The following is a 22,500-nucleotide window of genomic DNA, read 5'->3' as shown; positions in this document are numbered from 1 at the left end:
CAAGGCCAACACAAACATTCCCCTCATCCTGCAGTCGGTAAGCACCCAGTCACCGGGTTTACAAATGCTTGCAGTCATTCATGGTCTTAGGGAGAAATGCTGTGATGTGAGATTATATGGGCCTGTTGGTGTTGTAGAACATTAGTACTTCAATTCGGCTACATTTAACACGTATACATTACTGTAACCCTAAACGCAAGGCTAACAAAGGCTGGGTAACATGGGGCTAACCAAGATTAGCTATTAGCATGGCAAGCCTAACATAGGTCTATGCTTTTGACTCATTTGTGTGTTTAATTAATGCTGGTCATTGAACAGAGTAGGTAGATGTTGTGTTATATTGTATATGCATTAATGTGCCATGCTGTCCTTTCCAGCTGCTGTCTTTCCTGGAGAAAAAGGGCATTGACTCTGAAGGGATCTTGCGGGTCTCAGGATCCCAAGCCAGAATCAAGGTGAGCCTTCTTTTCATCTGCGTTGTCTTCTCTTGTATTCTATTTATCATTAATCAGAATAATCATCAAAGAATACAGCGAGTGTATGAATTTTAATCAAACAATATTTCTCAAGTCTCAAGTAATAAAAGTGAAAAGAAAGACTGAAATATCTGTAAGAAGAATGCAACACTATTGAAACGACTAAAATGTTGAGGTGTGATCACTACACAGTTAGACAATTTGCGAACGGGAAGGGGGGCGGGGTCAACACCGTCACGAAAAACGTGTCGAGAAGACAAGCCGCAAATTAACTGCAAAAGAGATTTGCAAAGAATTAAGCATGACGTTTCCAAGCTCCATCACAACAGCACCTGTGATGTGCGGAGGCACGAGGCTCAAGGCCCTCTGAGGCACTGGGGAGCTCCAAAAGCCAAATCACAGCCCCTGTTACATACAGGGTTCCCACGGGTCATGGAATTTCTGGAATATCATGGAAATTTGATAAAGTCTATTCCAGACATGGAAAGTCAGGGAATTTTATAATTTGTGGGGCAAAGTCATGGAATATCAGGGAATTTTGTTATAGTAGTTTAAAATGTACTTGTCAAAATACATTAATGCAGATACAGTATATGTCCGTGCAGATTTGGTATATATCTGGTAATTAGCTTTACTGCTTGCTTGAGTGGTTGTGGTTAGACCAACTGTGCTTATTCAATGCCCATTTATTCATCTCACACTCTAAAAAAGTCAAAATATTCTTGAACGCTATGCGGCTACTCTGAAATCTTTGGTCGAATTCGTACGATTCATTCTATAGTAGTTCATGGAAATTCATGTTTATAGTCAGGGAAAAGTCATGGAATTTTACGTCTGACTTAGAGTGGGAACGCTGTTAAATAAAAACACACAGGCTGACAGCTCAAGAATGAGATAGAATACCTTCAAAGGTGTTCTGGACAGTGGAGATGGCTGAGCCGCTAGATGGGACTGGTCAGTGGGAGTGGATTGGGGTCTAGATTGCTCATGGCCACAGGGATCCAGTCAGATTCATTCTTGAAAGAATCACCATTCTGCCTCTGAAACTGAACAATCAAACATTTTCGTTGTGTGGTATTCTTTGTATAGCATTCATTTCTCTTTTGTTTGTTCCACAACACAAATTCTAACACACTGTAATGTATACACAGTATGTAAGAATGTTTTTTTTGTACCAATAGAATGTGACACTCATAATATGACACTGATTCGCTTGGCGTAGCTCCTGCAGCAGAAGCTGGAGAGCACGTTCTACTCGAGCAGCTTCAGCTGGGATGAGGTGAGTCCTAACGACGTGGCGGCGCTCCTGAAGAAGTTCATCCGGGAGCTGCCCTCTCCGTTGCTGACCGCCGAGCACCTCAACACCTTCAACGCCGTCAGGGGTGAGCTGCCCTACCGCACAATCTCTATCACAATCAGTCTCTATCTTTCTCTCATTCTGGCCACGGGATTGGAATCAGTTCTTTGAGAAAGAGAAAGGAAAGATGAAGAATACAGTTAAGAGATCAAAACCATTTTGCACGTGTTTGATACATTCAGTAAAGCTGAGGTGCGTTCAAATTTAGTGTGGCGAATGTTCGCGGTGAACATGTTTTCTTTGAACAGTTACATTTGAACGATTTGGTGTTAACATTCCATTGTAATCAGATTGTAACGGTTATTGCATTCTTACCTTCACCAAGCTTAAGGTCCAGTTCCACTTTTATGTTCGCGGAGAACTACCTCCGTAGATTGCAATTGTTTGCAAACGTTTTTCCCGAAAACTCAAGGCAAACGGAACGTTCACAAACATTTTGAATTTGAACGCACCTCAGGTTCTGAAGGGTTAAAGAGAAAGACCATTATTTATTTACGTAGCCACTTTACTTATCTCAATTATCTGAGATAAGCACCTAATCTACCAGGTCTTTCACATACACAACTGATTAAGTCCAGCGATATCCAGGTGGCTGCCTCTTCTGGAGGCGTCTCCTTTGGTGTGCTGCAATTTGACATATCTGTGCACACGTCATTGCAGAGTATGTTATATAAGCTTATTTTAATTCTATAGCTACTATATCTACTGACGAGATAACATAACACTGATCTCTTAAGTAATTACATGGTAGTCCTGAATTCATATTGAGCACAAAAGGTCCCCATACCCTACTCCGCCATGATGTCCTCAATCTTAGATAAACCCCTATCCTGACACTGTATCCGCATGGCATGTCACATGATGATCTACACGTTTACGTGACTATGGTTGGATTGTGGCTTATATAATCCTTTATTAAAATGCCTGCAGCAGTCTGTTCTCAGGTGGCTGTGTAGCGAAGCACACATGTTGTTTTGAACTGTTCAGAGCTGTGCACTGCTAGAGGCTGTTTAAAAGTTGCTTTGTGTTGTCTTGTGTGTCCTGTTGTAGATATCCCTGATCTGAAGCAGAGGCTGTTTAAATGTTGCTTTGTGTTGTCTTGTGTGTCCTGTTGTAGATATCCCTGATCTGAAGCAGAGGCTGTTTAAAAGTTGCTTTGTGTTGTCTTGTGTGTCCTGTTGTAGATATCCCTGATCTGAAGCAGAGGCTGTTTAAAAGTTGCTTTGTGTTGTCTTGTGTGTCCTGTTGTAGATATCCCTGATCTGAAGCAGAGGCTGTTTAAAAGTTGTTTTGTGTTGTCTTGTGTGTCCTGTTGTAGATATCCCTGATCTGAAGCAGAGGCTTCACGTGCTCAACCTGCTCATTCTCCTTCTGCCTGAGCCCAACAGAAACACACTCAAGGTATCATACACACTCTACTTTCACTCTCTCTCTCTTCTTATCTCTCCCCCTCTCACACACACACACACACACACACACACACACACACACACACACACACACACACTTCAGGTACTCAACACACCACCTCACAAACACACACACAAACACACACACACACACACACACACACACACAGTCACACAGCACTACACCTTTCGACTTCTAAAATGCTGCTCAGTAACACTTAGCATCAGCACAGACATTCTAGCTGCATATGGATTCAGCAAATGATGTCCATCCAGGCACTTAGGGCCAGTGCTAAAAGCCACGCTGGAATGCGAGGAATACCTCTCTCGTTGTGTAAGTGGCTTGCGCTGAGCACATACTTTGCGGTTCATTCCCCGGGCTTACATAATGAAGCTAATGCAGCAGAGAATGAGTCACTCTTTTGCACATCCCCACGTAGGTGTGGGCCCATATTTCCGTCCAAAGCCCTGTTGGTTAGCATTTTCAATCTGGTGTGTATCAAAACGAAACGCGCACGCCTTTATGTAACCTGCCTCCGAGCAAACCAGATGCTTTGTTTCACCGTTGTGTGCGCCTGGTGGAGGATGTCTGCTTCAAGTCCGCGTCTAGACTTTTAAATCTCTGGCCTTTTGTGGTGTTTCACCCATGCGCTCCATGCCAGTCCAGGTCAACTGCATGTACGAGAGCATGTAAAAGTTAAGCCACGCAAACGATCTGTGGTTATTGTAATGAATCGTTATAAAAGCTGCCTTATAAAGGCACCAGAACTAGCACCTGGTGTCACGACAACGGAGTGTGACGTAATGCTCCTGAAGGCTTATGCAAGCCGCCTGCAAACCAGCAGGATTGCTCAACATTTGGACAGAGAATGCCGCTCATTTGTCACGACTCAAGGAACTGGCAACTTTGGCAGGATTGTGTTGCATGAGCAATCTGATGCGATTTCCTCTGTGTCTTAAACAGGACACAGATTTACTGAAATTAAAACCTTCTGCAGACAATTTTAAATAATAAATCATGATTTATGTTTTTAACACTATTAATACATTCTGCTGTAGAAATATATACCTTAGAAATGTAATTCTATGACAACACAGTTCATTAAGAAAAATATCCAAATTGTCATGCGATCTTCATCTTCCCTTATACTCCTCACTCTTCTTACATTTCCCTCACACTTCTCACTCTTCTCCATTTCCCTCACACTTCTCACTCTTACATTTCCCTCACACTTCTCACTCTTACATTTCCCTCACACTTCTCACTCTTCTTACATTTCCCTCACACTTCTCACTCTTACATTTCCCTCACACTTCTCACTCTTCTTACATTTCCCTCACACTTCTCACTCTTACATTTCCCTCACACTTCTCACTCTTACATTTCCCTCACACTTCTCACTCTTACATTTCCCTCACACTTCTCACTCTTCTTACATTTCCCTCACACTTCTCACTCTTGTTTAGTGTAAACAGCTGGCAGGGATTAGCCACCGTAGCATTGTAGCTCCAGATCATGTTGGATGGCTTGAGTGCTGAGCCCCTGCGGTGTTGTGTGTGCTCCCCCCAGGCTCTGCTGGAGTTCCTCAGTAAGGTGGTCTCCCGAGAGCGCCGCAACCGCATGAACCTGTGGGCCGTGTCCACGATCATGGCGCCCAACCTCTTCCTGCACAAGTCCGTGCCCAGCCGCCTGGACGGGGCCGACAAGGGCCAGGCCGAGCGTGCCGCGGACATCATGAGGCTCCTCATCCGCTACCAGGACCTGCTCTGGACGGTGAGCACACACACACACACACACACACACACACACACACACACACACACACACACACACACACACACCTCAACACTTACAGTTTATCATATTAGTATAAGAATATAATATAAGAATATACACAGACCCAAATACCCCTGCTTCCACTGATACAACTGATGCCATAGATATTGAAGTACAACTAAACTCAAAGGTGTATCAGTGCCAACAGCTAGAGCAGTACATCTGATTAGCTCACTAGCTAGTACCAAAATTCAGTAGGTTCTTATAAGACAAGGATAGACTGTAACAAGAATACAGTACAATAAATATATGTGAGAACTAGATACAGTATTTGATACAGTACATATATGTTTGAAAGAGATTTCATGTTGATTGAGATATGAACAACAAGCTTGTGTGTTTTTTGCTATGTTGATATTTTCTCCTGAGTCTCAATGCTTCTCTGTCTCTCTCTCTAGATTCCTAATTTCCTGATGAGCCAGGTGCGGAAGCTGAACGAGAACAGTAACCGTCGGTACCAGTTCTACGACAAGCGCATCAAGAACCTGCTGAGAAAGATCCACACAGACAGCAGGGACAAGCCAGACAAGAACTCCACAGAGGTACAGAGAGAACATAGCATCAAAACAAACTGACGCCATCTGACCCTGCTTCTCCTGATCAGAAGTACTAGGAGAAGAAAAGAAGAGAGGGCCCCACTTAGCTTATATCCATCTTCTTATTGCACAGACGCGTGTCGCCATAGTGCTCACTGCTTATTCTCATAAAAAATGTTGATGTTGGCCTCTAAACGTCACTTGAATTGAAAATAAAAACTGAGGCCCTAGGAAATTACAAGCACTACCAGCACTAGTGAGTAAAAGTTGAACAAACGTACATCAGACCTTAGATGCGACCCACACACAGGCCATTTTTAATCAGCGTTCCTTCTCGAATCGTCCACAGGAGGAGAGGCAGTGTCCCGGCTCACGGTCAAGCCTGGGATTAGCACTTAGCGCTTAGCGTTAGTGAGGGAGGCCCCCCCCAGCTCTTCGCCGGGTTGAGCGCTCGGGCGTTGAGAAACGCCGTAATGAGATAGCCCTCGCTTATCCCTCGTTAGAGCAGGGCCGCTAATCTGACTGTCACACACACTGACCTTCTGGTTAACTCCCACCCTGCCCCCCCCCCCCCCCCCCCATCTCACCTCACGTCACCCTGGACAGTGACCACATTACTCCCCAAGCATATATCTATGGCCACCATTGTGATGTTGACCTATTTATTTATATTTAAATATATTTGTCAAAACACAGTATACTGGAGGAAGCTTATAATAATAATAATAATAATAATAATAATAATAATAATTTTTATAGAACTCAAGTCACTCAAAAACGTTTATTATTCTTATCTGTCTGTGAAGTCTAATGTGTCTACATAGTCAGCAACAAATGTCCATGTGAAAATAAAGATTGTGTTCTCTTTCCCCCTCTTCCTCGTCCTCTCGCTTGTAGCCCTGCCGCACGGTGAAGGTGGAGGTGGGCGGCGCTCTGGGCAGCACCATGGAGGTGCGTCTCAACATCAACTCACGTGCTGCTGACCTGCTGACCCAGTTCCAACGGGAGATGCACTCCTCCTCCGACAACGGCAAGGGCCCGCTGCGGAGGTACGTAACGTCCACCCACACACACACACACAGGGCCCGCACACACACACAATCACACAGGGCCCACACACACACACACAGGGCCCGCACACACACACACACACAGGGCCCGCACACACACACACACACACAGGGCCCGCACACACACACAGGGCCCGCACACACACACAGGGCCCACACACACACACACAGGGCCCGCACACACACAGGGCCCGCACACACACACACAGCACACACACACACACACACACACACACAGGGCCCGCACACACACACAGGGCCCGCACACACACACAGGGCCCGCACACACACACACAGGGCCCGCACACACACACACAGGGCCCGCCCACACACACACACACAGGGCCTGCACACACACACACACACACACAGGGCCCGCACACACACACACACAGGGCCCGCACACACACACACACACACGGGCCCGCACACACACACACACACACAGGGCCCGCACACACACACACACACACAGGGCCCGCACACACACACAGGGCCCGCACACACACACACAGGGCCCGCACACACACACACACACGGGCCCGCACACACACACACACACACAGGGCCCGCACACACACACACACACACAGGGCCCGCACACACACACAGGGCCCGCACACACACACACACAGGGCCCACACACACACACAGGGCCCGCACACACACACACAGGGCCCGCACACACACACACACACACAGGGCCCGCACACACACACACTCACACAGGGCCCGCACACACTCACACAGGGCCCGCACACACACACACAGGGCCCGCACACACACACACACAGGGCCCACACACACACACAGGGCCCGCACACACACACACAGGGCCCGCACACACACACACACACACGGGCCCGCACACACACACACACACAGGGCCCGCACACACACACAGGGCCCGCACACACACACACAGGGCCCACACACACACACAGGGCCCGCACACACACACACAGGGCCCGCACACACACACACACACACACACACGGGCCCGCACACACACACACACACACAGGGCCCGCACACACACACACAGGGCCCGCACACACACACACACACACAGGGCCCGCACACACACACAGGGCTTACTGTGCTGTTCAATCAGAACCAATCGGCAATACTCCCCTCCCTGGGCGAATCCTGTGTCTGTATATCAGTGGGTGGTCTCAGCTGGCTGCAATCAGCTAACGTGTGAACAGCCGCTCTTAAACTCACACTACTATAACAGTAGTGACTACTGCTGAAGCGTCAGCCCTAGTGTTCACCTCTTCTCGTGTGAAAACATTAACATTAGACGTGCAGGTGTACCTGAGCGAGGCCACCGAATAAGCCAAACCCTCGGGATTTGCCGTAGCCGCTGCTCTGTGACATGTGCGCTGTCCTATTCTCGTTATCTCTAGTGCACTCAGAAGGTGTTGTAAAAAGGTGTCATAACCTAGCCAACCTCCCCTCGGCTCCCCTAACATATCCCTCCCACGCACTTCCTCTCTACCCTCCTTCTGCTTCCTGCGACCTCCTTCTCCTTCTACCACCTCAGCTCTTGCTACCTAAGGTCTCCTCTGGAATTAGCAGCTTGAATGTTATTCCTCATTTTGTGAGTGGCGTTGAGTAGCAGAGACAGCACACTTCAGTGCTGAATACACAGATGGTAAACACACCATAGAACATTCCACATATACCAGAGGAGGTATGACCTCTACAGGTGGCGGACTGTAATGCAGATGATACCGTGGTCAGTGACACAGTGTGTTAACCGTTTGAAACTGTGTTCAGATGTGCAGTTAGCATATACCATGATAGGCTTAGAAGATACCATGTGCCACATTCCAGGAGGTCAAGTTAGGTGTGGTATGAGTAGGCCATTTTTAATTAGGCCATCAGGAATTAAGCTGTACATTTTTGGTGTATGACAAAAAAATGACATCATGCCCCAGGTTAGCATAGCATAGTAAATTCCTGAATCGTGAATCATGAAGACTGTACCCTTTAATAGTAATATTTAACAGTAACATAAACACTTGATATTTCACAAGAACCTGTATTTTACTTTCCCCGTTGCTATATAAAATATGGTGTATGCTTATATAGTGTCCATTTTCTCCATGACCACAGAAACGGATCAATGCACCATCGTGACTACGCCGTCTACGAGGTTGGAGGGAACATCGGTAAGTGGCATGACACATCACTCTGAGGGATTTGACTAGAGTTGTGTCACTCACTGGTGTTTTCCATTGCACAATGAACTGGCTAATGAGGTTACCCAGTTATGTCATGCACTGAATAGAGAGACTGAGAGGGAGAAGAGAGAGAGAGAGAGAGAGAGAGAGAGAGAGAGAAAGGATTCGAGGCGTGGGTCTGGTGCCTTTGTGGTTATCAGGGATGACAAGTGCCTTGCCAATAACTATATTTAAGCTTGACACAGTCTCCCACATTCAGGCAGGTCATGAGTACACTCAAACACACCCAAACACACACACACACACACACACACACACACACACACACACACATACACACACACACACACACACACACACACAATATGTGAGTCAACTCGTTAATTCAATACCTTCGTAATACACACCTTCGTTAGGCCACAAGATTTAACCACCAACATTTATGAATTTGTGCGCCAGTGACTGGCATGATGCCTGTTTTAGATTCACGAGCCATGATGCTATGCAGTGGGATGCTGTGACTACATGTAGAGTAGATAGTGTAGAGTGTGCCTGTCTAGTGTGTAACTGTAGAGTAGATAGTGTGGAGTGTGCTTGTCTAGTGTGTAACTGTAGAGTAGATAGTGTGGAGTGTGCTTGTCTAGTGTGTAACTGTAGAGTAGATAGTGTGGAGTGTGCTTGTCTAGTGTGTAACTGTAGAGGAGATAGTGTGGAGTGTGAATGTCTAGTGTGTAACTGTAGAGTAGATAGTGTAGAGTGTGCTTGTCTAGTGTGTAACTGTAGAGTAGATAGTGTAGAGTGTGCTTGTCTAGTGTGTAACTGTAGAGTAGATAGTGTAGAGTGTGCTTGTCTAGTGTGTCGGCCTGTTGTCTAATTCTCTCTATTAGTGTGTGAGGTTCTAACAGAGCGCTGTATGGAGCTGGAATTGCCCAGTGCATAGTTGTAATCCTCTTTCTCTCTCTCTTTCTCTCCGTCCTCTCTCTCTCTCTCCGTCCTCTCTCTCTCTCTCCGTCCTCTCTCTCTCCGTCTCTCTCTCTCACTCTTTCTCTCCCCCTCTCTCCCTCTCTCTCTCCCTCTCTCTCTCTCTCTCTTTCTCTCTGTTGCAGGAGAGCACTGTCTGGACCCTGAGACTCACCTGCTGGATCTGTACAATAACAACCCCAGCGGGGAGTGGGTGATCCGACTCCGGCAGCCCACCAGCAGGGGGCTCTGAGCGCCGCGACTCCCCGGCAGCATAGAGGAGCAGTGGAGCCGAGGAGCCAGCAGCACCACAGCAGGGCTCAGACAAAGACACGCAGGGGAGAGAGAGAGAGAGAGAGAGAGAGAGAGAGAGAGAGCCAAGCCTTACTGTTGCTTTCTCTCCTTTATCTCTGGTTCCTTCACTCCTGTTTTCGGCGGATCTGTGTTCTGGCAGACTTGACAGTCTCGTCTCGCCTCGTCCGTCTGAGGACCTGACAGCGCCGTCTACAGCTCGGACTGTCGGCCACATGCAAATTCTCCGCTCTGCTCTCCGGCGCTCTACCTGGACGTGAGGTGGACCTGGCGCTCAGCGCTGCCCCACAGACGGGGAGGAGGGGGGCATCGCTGTCTGCCTGCTGCCATGTTGCCATGGTAACTCTGGCCTGGCCGTACCCTCTGTTTTCACACCACTTCCCGAGGCAACACTCACAGACATCTTAAAATAAAACGTGTGTGTGTGTGTGTGTGTGTGTGTGTGTGTGTATTGATTGTGCGTGTGATTGTTTGTATGTGTGTATCTATATGTTGATCTGTGCTTGGCTAGAAAATAAGGGGACATTGATGCGGCATCCGTGTTTTTGGTCTGTGATATTTGTGTTTGTACGAGTGTTGTTGTGTTGTGCATGTTCAGCATATAAGGGACTCTGAAAACGTTTGTGTTTTGACTCAGTTCTTCATTTTGAGCCTTCTCATGGATGCAGAATCCATAAAAAGAGACTGAATTTCGGAAGAAAGCTGTCGGACATGTTTGTGAAGCTGGACTTCTGCTTGCTCGCACTCTCAATACACTTTGTTTTAATATTCTCATCTTGCCTGAAGGATCAAATCTTTGCAGTATTGTCCTCCTACATGTGTACCTATTTATCATTCCGATGCTCAGTTTGTCACAGACTCTTGCCATAGAAGCTTCCGGATGACATGATTTGGAATGTCATGATATATTATCCAGTGTATTTGAACTGTACTCATCTGGAAGGGAACCTCTCCAGTGTTCTTTCTGCATCTGTTTTATAGCTTTATCACAACAGTACAACTGTATCTTTACCCTCTTCCCTTCTCTTACTGTACACACACACACACACGTACACTGATCAAAACAGCTATTTTATGAGTATTCTGGACACACACTAACAAATGTCAGTTCTCTTCAGTTGCTCATTCACAACTTCAAACAATGTGTGTGTGTGTGTGTGTGTGTGTGTGTGTGTGTGTGTGTGTGTGTGTGTGTGTGTGTGTGTGTGTGTGTGTGTGTGTGTGTGTGTGTGTGTGTGTGTGTGTGTGTGTGTGAGAGAGAGAGACTGTGTTTACTCGACACAAGGCTGTCAACAAAGGGGCCAGACTGTCACTGGTCATTAGCCCGCCTCATATCGCGACGACAGGCAGAGTAAATGACACGGTGTCCGGCGTGACGGCCGGCGTTATCCCCAGTAATGACGCTCAGCATCCATCAACTCCAGCAATTCTCCCTCTGTCACTCCTCATCAGGCCTCATCCCGTAGCCATGGTGCCCCCCCCCCCCCGCCCCCCACCAGGGGAGAAATCTTATCAATGCTGAGAGAGAGAGGAGAGGGAGAGGATGACTGGGTGTTATAAATGGGGGGTGGATAAAATATTTGCCATGGAATAGAGTAAACAACAAATAGTAAAAGTGTGGTGAGGAAGACTGGATGATCACGTGAGACAGTACACACATACACACACACTTTTCTTGCGTCCTTGTGTGTGTGTGTGGCACAGTTGAGTGCTCAGGCACAAAGCAACGGGGGAAATAACCTTCTGCCCACCCTAATCACACAAACTGGGTCACCTCTAAAGCTGCCTTCTCCCCCGAGGGCAAGAACAGTGACACTGGACTGCTGTCCGCGTCACATGGATGCCCACACACACACACACACACACCCAGACACACACATTCTCTCACTCACAAACATACACACATGCATTCATGCTGTAACATGCATTGGATTTGTGAAACAGTGGCACACAATGTGTATGAGCTGTCTTTGGGTCTCCTGACTTGGTTATGAATGGCCTCAGACTCATTCAGTTTTCTCATTGTGTGCCTGGCTGTTGTCATTCTGGAAGGAGGTAGTAAATGTTGATTTTGTTTTTGTCCTGTATTTCTGTATATACTCATGATACACGGAGAGACAAAAGACTCTTAAACTAAGAATCCTTAAACTGGGCTGTGTTACTAAAGGTGAACAAGTATACCCTCTTTTACCATCAAGTATTACAAACTTGTACAAAATGGCATAATTGTATCATTTTCTTCAGTTTCAAATAGCCTAGTCTTTCATTTTCAGTGTCTTTACAACAGCTCATAAAACAATGATCTTAGTATCTCTTGTGATTTGTATAATCTATAGAAAAAACATCTATAGATGAACAATTTCTGCTGTTTACAGGGTTTCTTGTGATAGGAAGATCCGTAAGAAAAACATTATTTTGTAAAAAGGTTTTTATTCATTGTGTAATAAATGTTTTAAGAAAATACCAAATGCTTCAGTGTCTACATAGTCTAAAAATGAATTGCATGCAACTACAGCCATTGCTGGTACCACAGGGTTGTCTGTGAGAACCCGAAAACAGAGTCCAAGATGACCTTCATCTGACTGGACACTTATTTTGTCTGACCAAGACAGAGGAAAATTGCGAGTGCGCTCGGACAAAAGCCACCTCTCCAGCACTGGAGAAGAGACAAAGCCCAGCGCTTCCAGATGAGCCCCGATCTCCAGCCTCTTCATCAATCAATTGATTAACCTTGCTGGGTGAGGAGGTGGGAAAAGGCCTTTTCCTTTCAAGCCCTGATTAATCAATGACCGATCCACTGTTTTAAACACGGGGAACTGCTTCATCAATGCAGGCTGACCACAGTTCACCACCAGGCAGCACAAATCTCCACCTCTGCCTTTTATTATTTTCTCATCCATTGCCTTTGTCATATCTTTCTTACATACACACACACAGATGCACACGCATACACACACACACACCCACACACATCAACTAAATTACTTTCCATTAACTTACACTGGGAGTGTGTGAGACAATGAAGACACGTTATTTCCACACCATTTCTGCCGGCCACTTTTGCCCTGCTGGAGCCTCCTGGCGGAGCCAAGCCGCCCACGCGCCCATCAGCCATCGCTCTCTCACGCGCCCATCAGCCATCGCTCCCGCTGCGGTGACAAGAGAGTACATCTGCCTTTCTATGAGCAGGAATGAAAAGACTGCAGTCGTTTTCCACGCCTTTTTTAATATATTTTTTGTAGGTTTTTTTTTTTTTTTTTGTGCAGGATGCCACTGCTTCCTCCCCAGCATCCCTTGCAAGTGTAATGAGGTATAGAAAAGCCCGGTGCGGCTGACTAGCGCCAGAAGCTCTCGGAAACACTGAGACAGAGAGAGAGAGGGAGAGAGAGAGAGAGAGAGAGAGAGAGAGAGAGAAAAGAAAAGGGGGGAAGACTTGGAGAGAGAAAGGGAGGAATGGAATTGAATGGAATGGAAAGGAATTGCTTTTGAGTTTGAGGATGGATGGATTGGTTTGGATAGGGGTGTTGAAAGTGTAGGGCCAGCCAGTGGCTATACAGTCATTCAGCTCTCTCTCTCTCTTTCTCTCTCTCTCTCTCTCTCTCTTCCCCCCTGCGTAATGGCAGTTGGCTGATGATTGGCAATCAGTGGCTTTGTACGAAGAGGAGGCTGAAGGAGCAGGCTGGCTCTCGGCCAGTGAGCTTGCAGCATTTCAGCGGGGTAGCTGTAATTGCCATTAAAAGGCTCTAGTTTTTCACAAGCTTTTTTTTTACAGCTGAAAAAGAATGATGTCTGTGTGATGACCAATTTGTGTCGGATAGACCTATATTTATAGTGCGGACGAGAGGAGGGGCGAGGAAGGCAAATAGACATGTTTATAATGGCTTTAGATAGAAGGCAACACAAAGACAGAAAGAAATGAAAGTCTGAGAGAGAGAGAGAGAGAGAGAGAGAGAGAGAAACATATTTTTGAACAAAAATAAAAAATTGAAAGCTACAAAGCAATGAGAGAATCAAGAGTCAGAGCTGGGAAGGGGGGGGGGGAGGGAAGCCAAGGACAGGAAATCTAAAATGGAGGCTCTGGGCATCTGTGGCAGTCAGACCAGCGTGACGGAGAGAGGCTGTCGGGCACGTGTGCGTGTGCGTACCTGTTGTCGCTTGTGCGCTCGTGAAGAAGGCGGGAGGGGTGGACGACGGGTCGAGACAGGTGTGAAACAGAACATCAGAATTCTGTCAGAGCGCATCTGTGCTGCATGACAATGACTGCCCATCCATCATGTGAACGCCTATTCTCTCTCTCCCTCTCTCTCTCTCTCTCTGTCCCCCCCTTTCTGGTTCTCTCCATTCTTTCTTTCCTATTTCTACTCTCTCTCTTTCTCTTTCTGATCTCTCCATTATATTTCTCTCCTATTTTTACTCTCTCTCTCTCTCACTGCTTGCAGGCAGGCAAGAGGCGGAATGTTTCCGTTTATCTGTAGCATCCAGAGCCTGTGTTACCTAGCAACATGGCACGGATCATTTAGTTGGCCTTTTTTTGTGTTTTCACCCCCTTCTGTGCGTGTGTGTCTGTCTCTGTGTGTGTGTACATGTATCTGTGACTGTGCCTGTCTCTACATGACTATGTGTGTGTGTGTGTGTGTGTGCGTGCGTGTTTATGTGTGTGTGTTTATGTATATGTGTTTTTGTGTGTGTTTGTGTGTGTTTGTGTATGTCTGTGTGTCTGTATGTGTGTGTGTCTCTGTGTATGTGTGTGTACGTGTGTGTGCGCGTGCATGTGAGGGGTGTACGCCCAAGTCTCTGCATGCAGTGTGAGGCGAATGATGGAGGGATGAGGGAAGAGAGAGTGCGAGTGCCAGCTGAGTTTATTCATGTGTCAGTGAGTGTGTGTGTGTGAGTGTGTGTGTGTGAGTGTGTGTGTGTGAGTGTGTGTGTGTGAGTGTGTGTGTGTGAGTGTGTGTGTGTGAGTGTGTGTGTGTGAGTGTGTGTGTGTGAGTGTGTGTGTGTGAGTGTGTGTGCATCTCTGTGTGCTGCCATATGGGCACCTCACTCCTCTCAGATCTGCCCTGAGGCTGCTCTCATCCTCTGCTGTCACACACACACACACACACACACACACACACACACACACACACACACACCTCTAATGACTGCAATGTCAACGGCAATCTGGTCAGTGACTCGGCGCATTTATGCATAAGCAGACACATACTTTCATCATAGTCCATGTTTTCCATCACTGCCCCAGATTAAGCCAATGCACAGACATACAAACAAACAGTCTCTCTCTCTCTCTCTCTCTCTCTGTCTCTCTCTCTCTCTCTCTCTCTCTCTTTCTGTCTCTTGCTTTCTATCTCCATCACCCTCTCTTACTCACAGCAGGGAGACTGGCGTGGGCCTCTTAAAAGCCTCATGGAGAATCAATTAGCATTTAAATTAATGAAGCACGCAAGGAGCAGAATGCTATCTCCACTGCAGCCTGCCAGTTTGAACAACGTGTGTTGGGGAAACGGGCAACGAGTGTTGTCAAAGGGATCTTCAAAGATATTCAAATCGATCTACCTATTCTATTCAAGTCTATTTACCTATTCTAAAGGAAATGAGTTAGATAAAAAAATGAAGAGGCTTGAGTTAGCTTTCCATATGCTAATTAGAGATACATTAGCATAAAATATTTGGATAAAGAAATAGTAATTAAATAGAAAATTAAAGATAAAACGATAAAAGCACTTTTTTTTCTAAATGCATCCTTGGGGTGTACCATTGCAGTTATGGGCATGCCTTGCTGCTGACATACAGATGTGGAGAGGTTGAATGGTTTTGGAGTGGAGTGAATGGTGAGGATAGCTGAATCCTTTGGTGTATAAAAGGGCCCTAGTGTGAGACTCTGTACGCTTTCATGTGGGGCTCGGAGAGGCGCGTGTCCTCTACAAAAAGCCATTTGCTCGCCCCTCACACGCCGGTCTGTCAAGGTGTAAGCGTTTAATGGCACACACCTGGGGCAAAGCAGTCAGGCAGCATGGAGACTTATTGAGTTGAGCCTGCCCCACCCCACACCACACCACTCTCATCTCATCCAACTGCTACTCTCTCTCTCTCTCTCCCTCTCTCTCTCTCACACACACACACACACAGACACACACACACACACACACACACACACACACACACACACACACACACACACACACACACACACACACCTGCCAGGGGGTGTGCATCATGAAAGACACAGAGTGTGCAGGTGGTAAGAAGCCAAGCTGCGCCATATTAACCTCTGCTGTTACACCATGAGCACACACACACACACACACACACACACACACACACACCTCCTGCACTGCTGCAGGCACATCTGGACTCCCAGCATATAGTGTGTGACTCTGGTGTAACACCACTGACCAAACATTCCCGTAATGGCCAGTCCAGATCTGAGCGCACGGAACCCAGCGAGGGGCGGCGAGAACAGAGGCTCGTTTCCTCCGTCCACCGCGGCCCGTCCTCGCGGTGCAGTGTAATAAATCACACGCCGGAGTGTGTCCTTGAAAAGCCGGACTGCAGGACATGGCGCAGGGCTTGGGGTGTGATGCAAATGTTTATATTACGCTACATTTGAGGACTTATTCATACCTGGGCCCAAATCATTTTTATTTATTTACATACTGAATGACAGATTACAGAGAATATAGTGAAAGGATTTAATATAATGTTTTTAATATACATGTATATATTTTTTTTAAGAACTGTATAATTATAATAATTGTAGTACATTTATTTGATTTATTTAGTCTAGGCCAGGCACAGAATCTCAGATTAACACTGATACTTATGACACCACACACACTCCCCCCCTCAGCCCTGTACAATATTACACACGACAAATAAAAACGTTCTTAAAATGAAAGCTGGGAATGAACAGACAGGGTGCCTCCTGCTTGGTGCAAGAAAGCTGGGAATGAACAGACAGGGTGCCTCCTGCTTGGTGCAAGAAAGCTGGGAATGAACAGACAGGGTGCCTCCTGCTTGGTGCAAGAAAGCTGGGAATGAACAGACAGGGTGCCTCCTGCTTGGTGCAAGAAAGCTGGGAATGAACAGACAGGGTGCCTCCTGCTTGGTGCAAGAAAGGCGGCCATCAGGTCTGGACACGAGGAGGGTACCAGCTCAACCTGACAAGTACAGTATAAGTATAAGTATAAGTATAAGTATAAGTATAAGTACTCTTTTGATCCCATGAGGGAAATTTGGTCTCTGCATTTATCCCAATCTGTGAATTAGTGAAACACACACAGCACACAGTGAAGTGAAGCACAAACTAATCCCGGCGCAGTGAGCTGCCTGCATCAACAGCAGCGCTCGGGGAGCAGTGAGAGTTAGGTGCCTTGCTCAAGGGCACTTCAGCCGTTGCTACTGGTCGGGGTTCGTACCAGCAACCCTCCGGTTACAAGTCCGAAGTGCTAACCAGTAGGCCACGGCTGCCCCAAGCGGGATCTCTGAGGATGACCACGGCTGCCCCAAGCGGGATCTCTGAGGATGACCACGGGTGCAAACAGACGATTGAAAGGTACCTCTATTCCACTCACCATCTGCATGTGGCAAGGCCTTCGGACGAGCATTATCATCAAGCTGGCCAGCACTGTGCCGTTAACCAGCTCTGCCTCCCTCCCCTATGAGCTTGACCAGTTTTACTCGCTTCGACTGGACAAACAAACCTAAAAGCAGATCTATCACATTCTGCATTTGGTTCCTCTCTGTATACATGTCTTTAATATATTAACATACAGTTTGTATATAATATTTGTTTTAAAGTCATTCCCCACTGTCTGTTACTATATGCTGCAGACATAACTGACTTTACTTGTACTTAACTGATTTATTTGTAATTAAGAAAATAATTGTAAATCATTTTAAACTGCATTTCAGTGGCTTTGCGCCACTGTCCTCTGCACAAGGACTCTGAAGTAGATTCTACAGTAACATTCCAATGAAATGCATGTACATCGGTCAAAGACAATATTAATATTAAAGACAATGTGTTCTTACAATGTATGAAGGTATGATATCATTGGATCAATTTGATTTTAAATTTCTTTAAAAAATGTATCCATAAAATATATCAGTAATACCTCACATATCCCCTATCCTATCCTATAACATTTATAAGATTCAGAAAGCATAAGAATTTGGTTTGGTTCTGCCACCTCAGTCCTGTGACCTGGAAAATAATATCAACAGGGAACGGCCTTCCCATCCCAATGCTGTCCTCTGCTGAGCGGCGCCTCCTCAGTACAGTGTGTGTGTGTGGGATGCCCGAAGCTTCACTCTGCAGTGGGGGAAGGAATGCGGAGGAGACAGTGATTCCCTTTCTCCAGTGAGTCACGACTCTCAAGGCTGTTCCCCAGTGTCGCACGCTTCCCCCTGCATTGCATCATGGGAGGGGATAGTGGATGCGTGAGCGGGTGGGCGGGTATGTTGGGGGTGTGTTGCAGGGATGGGGGGGGCATATAGCTGAGCCCCACCCCCCCACTATAGCTGAGCCCCCCCACTACAGCGACGTGACTTCCTGCATTCTCCTGACACACTGTCTTCCGCAGTCGGTTTGTTTCGCTGCAGACCTCATCTTACCCGCGCACATACACACACACACACACACACACACCACACGCACCGGCTTAATCCTTAATCCTGGGCTTCCCCCAGCAAGGCCTCACCCCCTAGGGCTGAGTATGATGCACACAACGACAGAGAAAGAGAGAGAGAGATAGTGTCTGTGTGTGTGTGTGCGCGTGCATGTGTGTGTGTGTTGGTGGGGGGGTTGTGTGTGTGGGGGGGGGAGGCTGTTTGAGTGTGTGTGTGTGTGTGTGTGTGTGTGTGTGTGTGTGTGTGTGTGTGTGTGTGTGTGTGTGCGCGCATGTGTGTGTGCATGTTTGTGTGTGTGCACGTGCATGTGTGTGTGTGCATGTTGGGGGGGTTTGTGTGTGTGTGTAGGGGGGCTGTTTGTGTGTGTGTGTGTGTGTGTGTGTGTGTGTGTGTGTGTGTGTGTGTGTGTGAGGCCCTGAGAGTGTCCAGAGCAGAGGAGTCAGCCCCTCAGGACAGAGAGACCAGCTCTCAAGGAAACACATCAGGATCACTGGGCTCTTGTCTGTTTACAGGCTGAAAGGCTGATTGTTGATCTGGACAGAATCCACATATACAAGCCAAAGGATATTCTTGAAATTAGTATACCGGTCCAGTGATGGTCATGACAATGACTAATGACGTGCAAATAGCCTTTGATATGCATTCTGTTCTTTGTTAATATTCTTAGTTGCCTAATGTGACAAAAATCATTCATGCAATCACAGCAAGTGGTCCTTCATCTCTGCAAACGATCTGCTTTGCAGTACCATCTGTCACCCCCAGGTGGCGGTGATGCACAATGTCGTTTTCAGTGCCTCTTGTCAGACAGTCCCAGACGCCTTGTGTCCTTATTTCTGTCTCCCAATTACTGCAGCCATGGCAACTATCTGAAAATGGGGTCTGTGGACAGCTTTACTATTAAGGGATCTAAGAGCCTCTCTCCTAGGCACACACTCACCACAATTTCACATCCTCTCTCTCACACACACACACTCTCTTTTATTCTCTCTCTCTTTCCTTTTCATGGCAGAAGTCATGAGCCATTGAGGCCTGAAGCTAAATAGATAACCATGGCAACCAATTTGAGGCAATTTCAGTAATGATATGTATTACGCCCAGCCCCTAAATTGTTTTTGATGGAGGACAAAAAAAGTCTGTTTTTCATGCTGTGGCTGTAAAAAGGATGTCAGTCCATCCACGGAAATTGCAAACATAAAGTGCAGCTGCGAAGCTCTTTCACTGTAAAAGCTGATTTTGTCTTATTTTGAGAGGGAGAAAAAACAGGTCAGATGCCGGGACAAATTTAGTGTTGTGAGAATTGCGGCTCGTGTTTTCCGGGTTTAGTGACAGCACACAGCATGGTCCCTTCCGGTGCGTGACCATGTGCTTTCCCTTCACTGTCACTTCTGCATGCTTCTGTCCACTGAGGCGAATGAGCATGCATGTGGACACATATGTTACGTGCGTAGAGAAAGGAGAGTTGGATATAGTGGGGTGGGGGTGGGTGGTGGTGTGGGGGGGTAACATTGAATTAAAGAGATCCTTTATTACTAATTGTTTCTTTGTATATATATATACATATATCTGTGACTGTGAGAGAGAGAGAGAGAGAGAGAGAGAGAGAGAGAGACAGACAGACAGATAAAGAGAAAGAGAGAGAGAGAGACAGAGAGAGAGATTTGTGTATGACGGCATGACCGTATGAGTATACAGGCCTAGTGTATACAAACACTGTGTGCATGATTCAGCCAGTCTCTCAGGCCATTCACAGCATCCCATCCCATAGCCCCCGGTGAGACTGTCTATGGGGGTAGGGTATACACAGCTTCCCTTGGCATTGTGAGACAAACCAAACAAGCCCCCCCTCTCCCCCCAACACACACACACACACACACACACACACACACACTCCCTCCCTCACTCGTGCCATGACCCCCCCCCCCCCACCCCCCGGCTCCCCACGCGGCGAGATTGTCTGAGCACAACTGGCAGCTGGCAAAATAGATGCAGCTGAGCATGAGAATCAGCTCAGCCAACTCCCCCCTTCGGTTGGAGGTGCAGTTCCATCAGGGACTCTATATTTGTCAGCATTCTCCTCTCCAGGGATCTGACACTGCACAGACATGTAGTGCAAACAAACAAAGCCGAGGTGGGAGAGATTTAACAACGTGTCCAGTGCTGTGTAACTCCAGGAACTTCACTTGAAGAGAAATTGGAAAATGCTTGCAACACAGTACAGTAGACTATGTACACATGACACATGCCTTGTGGGGAGTCAATAAATTTCCCCTGGCGATCAATAAAGTATCTATCTATCTATATCTATCTAATGTTGTGGGAGAGAAGTACTTTGTAAGGCATGTAAAAAATATATATTGGCACAAATCAACTATTCCATCCTCTTTTCCTCTTGGATTTGGTGACTAACATGGACGTGTAACAGGCACACTTTGTCACGAATCCTTCGTCTGATGAGCATCTGGTGGATATGCGGTGGTCGTGACTCTGCGCGCCTGAACGCGGGTGACCGACTGAAGCGTAGTCTTGGGTGAGTCCGCCCCTGGTGAGTGCGTGATCCACGGCACACGCCACCTCATGCCCTGAGTCAAGACAAATCCCACGCCACCAGAACGCCAGGAATACTGATGCTGACTGGGTGGGTGGCGTGCCTGCTTCTCATTCCATCAAACGGAGGACTTCAGCCTCAGCCATGTGCATCAGCCTGCCTCCAGAAACAGAGAGAGAGGGAGAGAGCAACAGAAAGTGAGGGAGGAGAGAGGGAGATAGAAAGAAAGAGAGAGAGAGAGAGAGAGAGAGAGAGAGAAAGAGGGAGGAGAGAGAGAGAGATAGGGAGGAGAGTGAGGGAGGAGAGAGAGACTTGCATGTTTTATTCTACATAATAGAAGATTAATTAATGATGCATGAAAAGTCTGACCCTCGTGCTAAAGCATCAGGCACTTGGGTAAAGGGGAAGGCAGAAGTGCATTTGAGTATTTAGCAGACAATGCATATAATCAGACAAATACTAAGGACATGACCGCTGTACAGTATTTCTGAAGTATTTCTGAAATGTTGCTGATTGGATCATAAATGGCCACAGCAATGAAGAGGAATGACTGAAGAACTTGGAGGAAATTGTTGGTTATTTTCTTCTCTATTATTGTGTTAAAATGTTCCAAATGTAAAGCACTTTGAGCTGCATTCTGTGTATGAAAGGTGCTATACAAATAAAGAGTATTATTATTATTATTAGTAGTAGTAGTAGTAGTAGTAGTAGTAGTAGTATTACTTTGAGAACTTGGGAAATGTGAATACCAAAAATATGATGTGAAATCGTGAAAGATGAAGAAATATCTCAGGAGTATATTTCTAGCTGTAGTGCGGTAAAAATTGCCTTTGCCTCCATTTTTGACTTGAGGGCTAATTCATTGCACCCATAACTTTGTAAATGTGACTTTGTGAAAATGTGCTGCAAACTTTTGAACCGTGGCAGTGGGGAGTGAGACCGTGCTGCTCAACTGTTCAGCGCTACGCTGTGTATTTGCCAAGAGCTCAGAGAATTCCTCTATTTATTACTTGACTACACAGCAGCATTTTGAGACATTTGACGTCTCCCTGCCCAGCCAAGCCTGGCATTTGTACAGAGCTTATGACCCCAATGCTCACACACAGAAGGATCTGTGCCACCGTCAGAGCAAATCATCTTATTTGCTTAAACAGACTCAAATCTCTTAGAATATTTAT

The 22,500-nt window shown here is 46.7% G+C and overlaps 1 protein-coding gene across 2 annotated transcripts in view; it reads left to right on the top strand.

Moving 5' to 3' along the window:
* The window catches only part of arhgap40 (Rho GTPase activating protein 40), a 24,509-nt gene extending 11,877 nt beyond the window's left edge, over positions 1–12,632 (top strand). The window contains exons 7-15 of one of the 2 annotated variants that reach the window (XM_076267410.1): positions 1–37; positions 378–455; positions 1,699–1,858; positions 3,152–3,234; positions 4,813–5,016; positions 5,478–5,621; positions 6,513–6,664; positions 8,807–8,862; positions 9,981–12,632. The exon at positions 1–37 is cut by the window's left edge and continues 55 nt beyond it. In XM_076267410.1, coding sequence (XP_076123525.1) covers positions 1–37; positions 378–455; positions 1,699–1,858; positions 3,152–3,234; positions 4,813–5,016; positions 5,478–5,621; positions 6,513–6,664; positions 8,807–8,862; positions 9,981–10,087 — 1,021 coding nt within the window. In that variant the 3' untranslated portion in view covers positions 10,088–12,632. The remainder of the gene's footprint in view (positions 38–377; positions 456–1,698; positions 1,859–3,151; positions 3,235–4,812; positions 5,017–5,477; positions 5,622–6,512; positions 6,665–8,806; positions 8,863–9,980) is intronic. The other variant, XM_076267411.1, reaches the window with a different exon arrangement.
* Positions 12,633–22,500: the final 9,868 nt, after the last annotated feature.

This window comes from Alosa pseudoharengus, unplaced genomic scaffold (genome assembly GCF_046254945.1).
Source record: "Alosa pseudoharengus isolate Yale_2024_CS ecotype anadromous, Long Island Sound unplaced genomic scaffold, YU_APseudo_1.1 YU_APseudo_1.1_scf_5, whole genome shotgun sequence".
Classification (NCBI taxonomy): Eukaryota; Metazoa; Chordata; class Actinopteri; order Clupeiformes; family Clupeidae; genus Alosa; species Alosa pseudoharengus.
The sequence above is the reverse complement of the archived record's forward strand: the minus strand, read 5'-3'. Positions and strand labels throughout refer to the sequence as shown.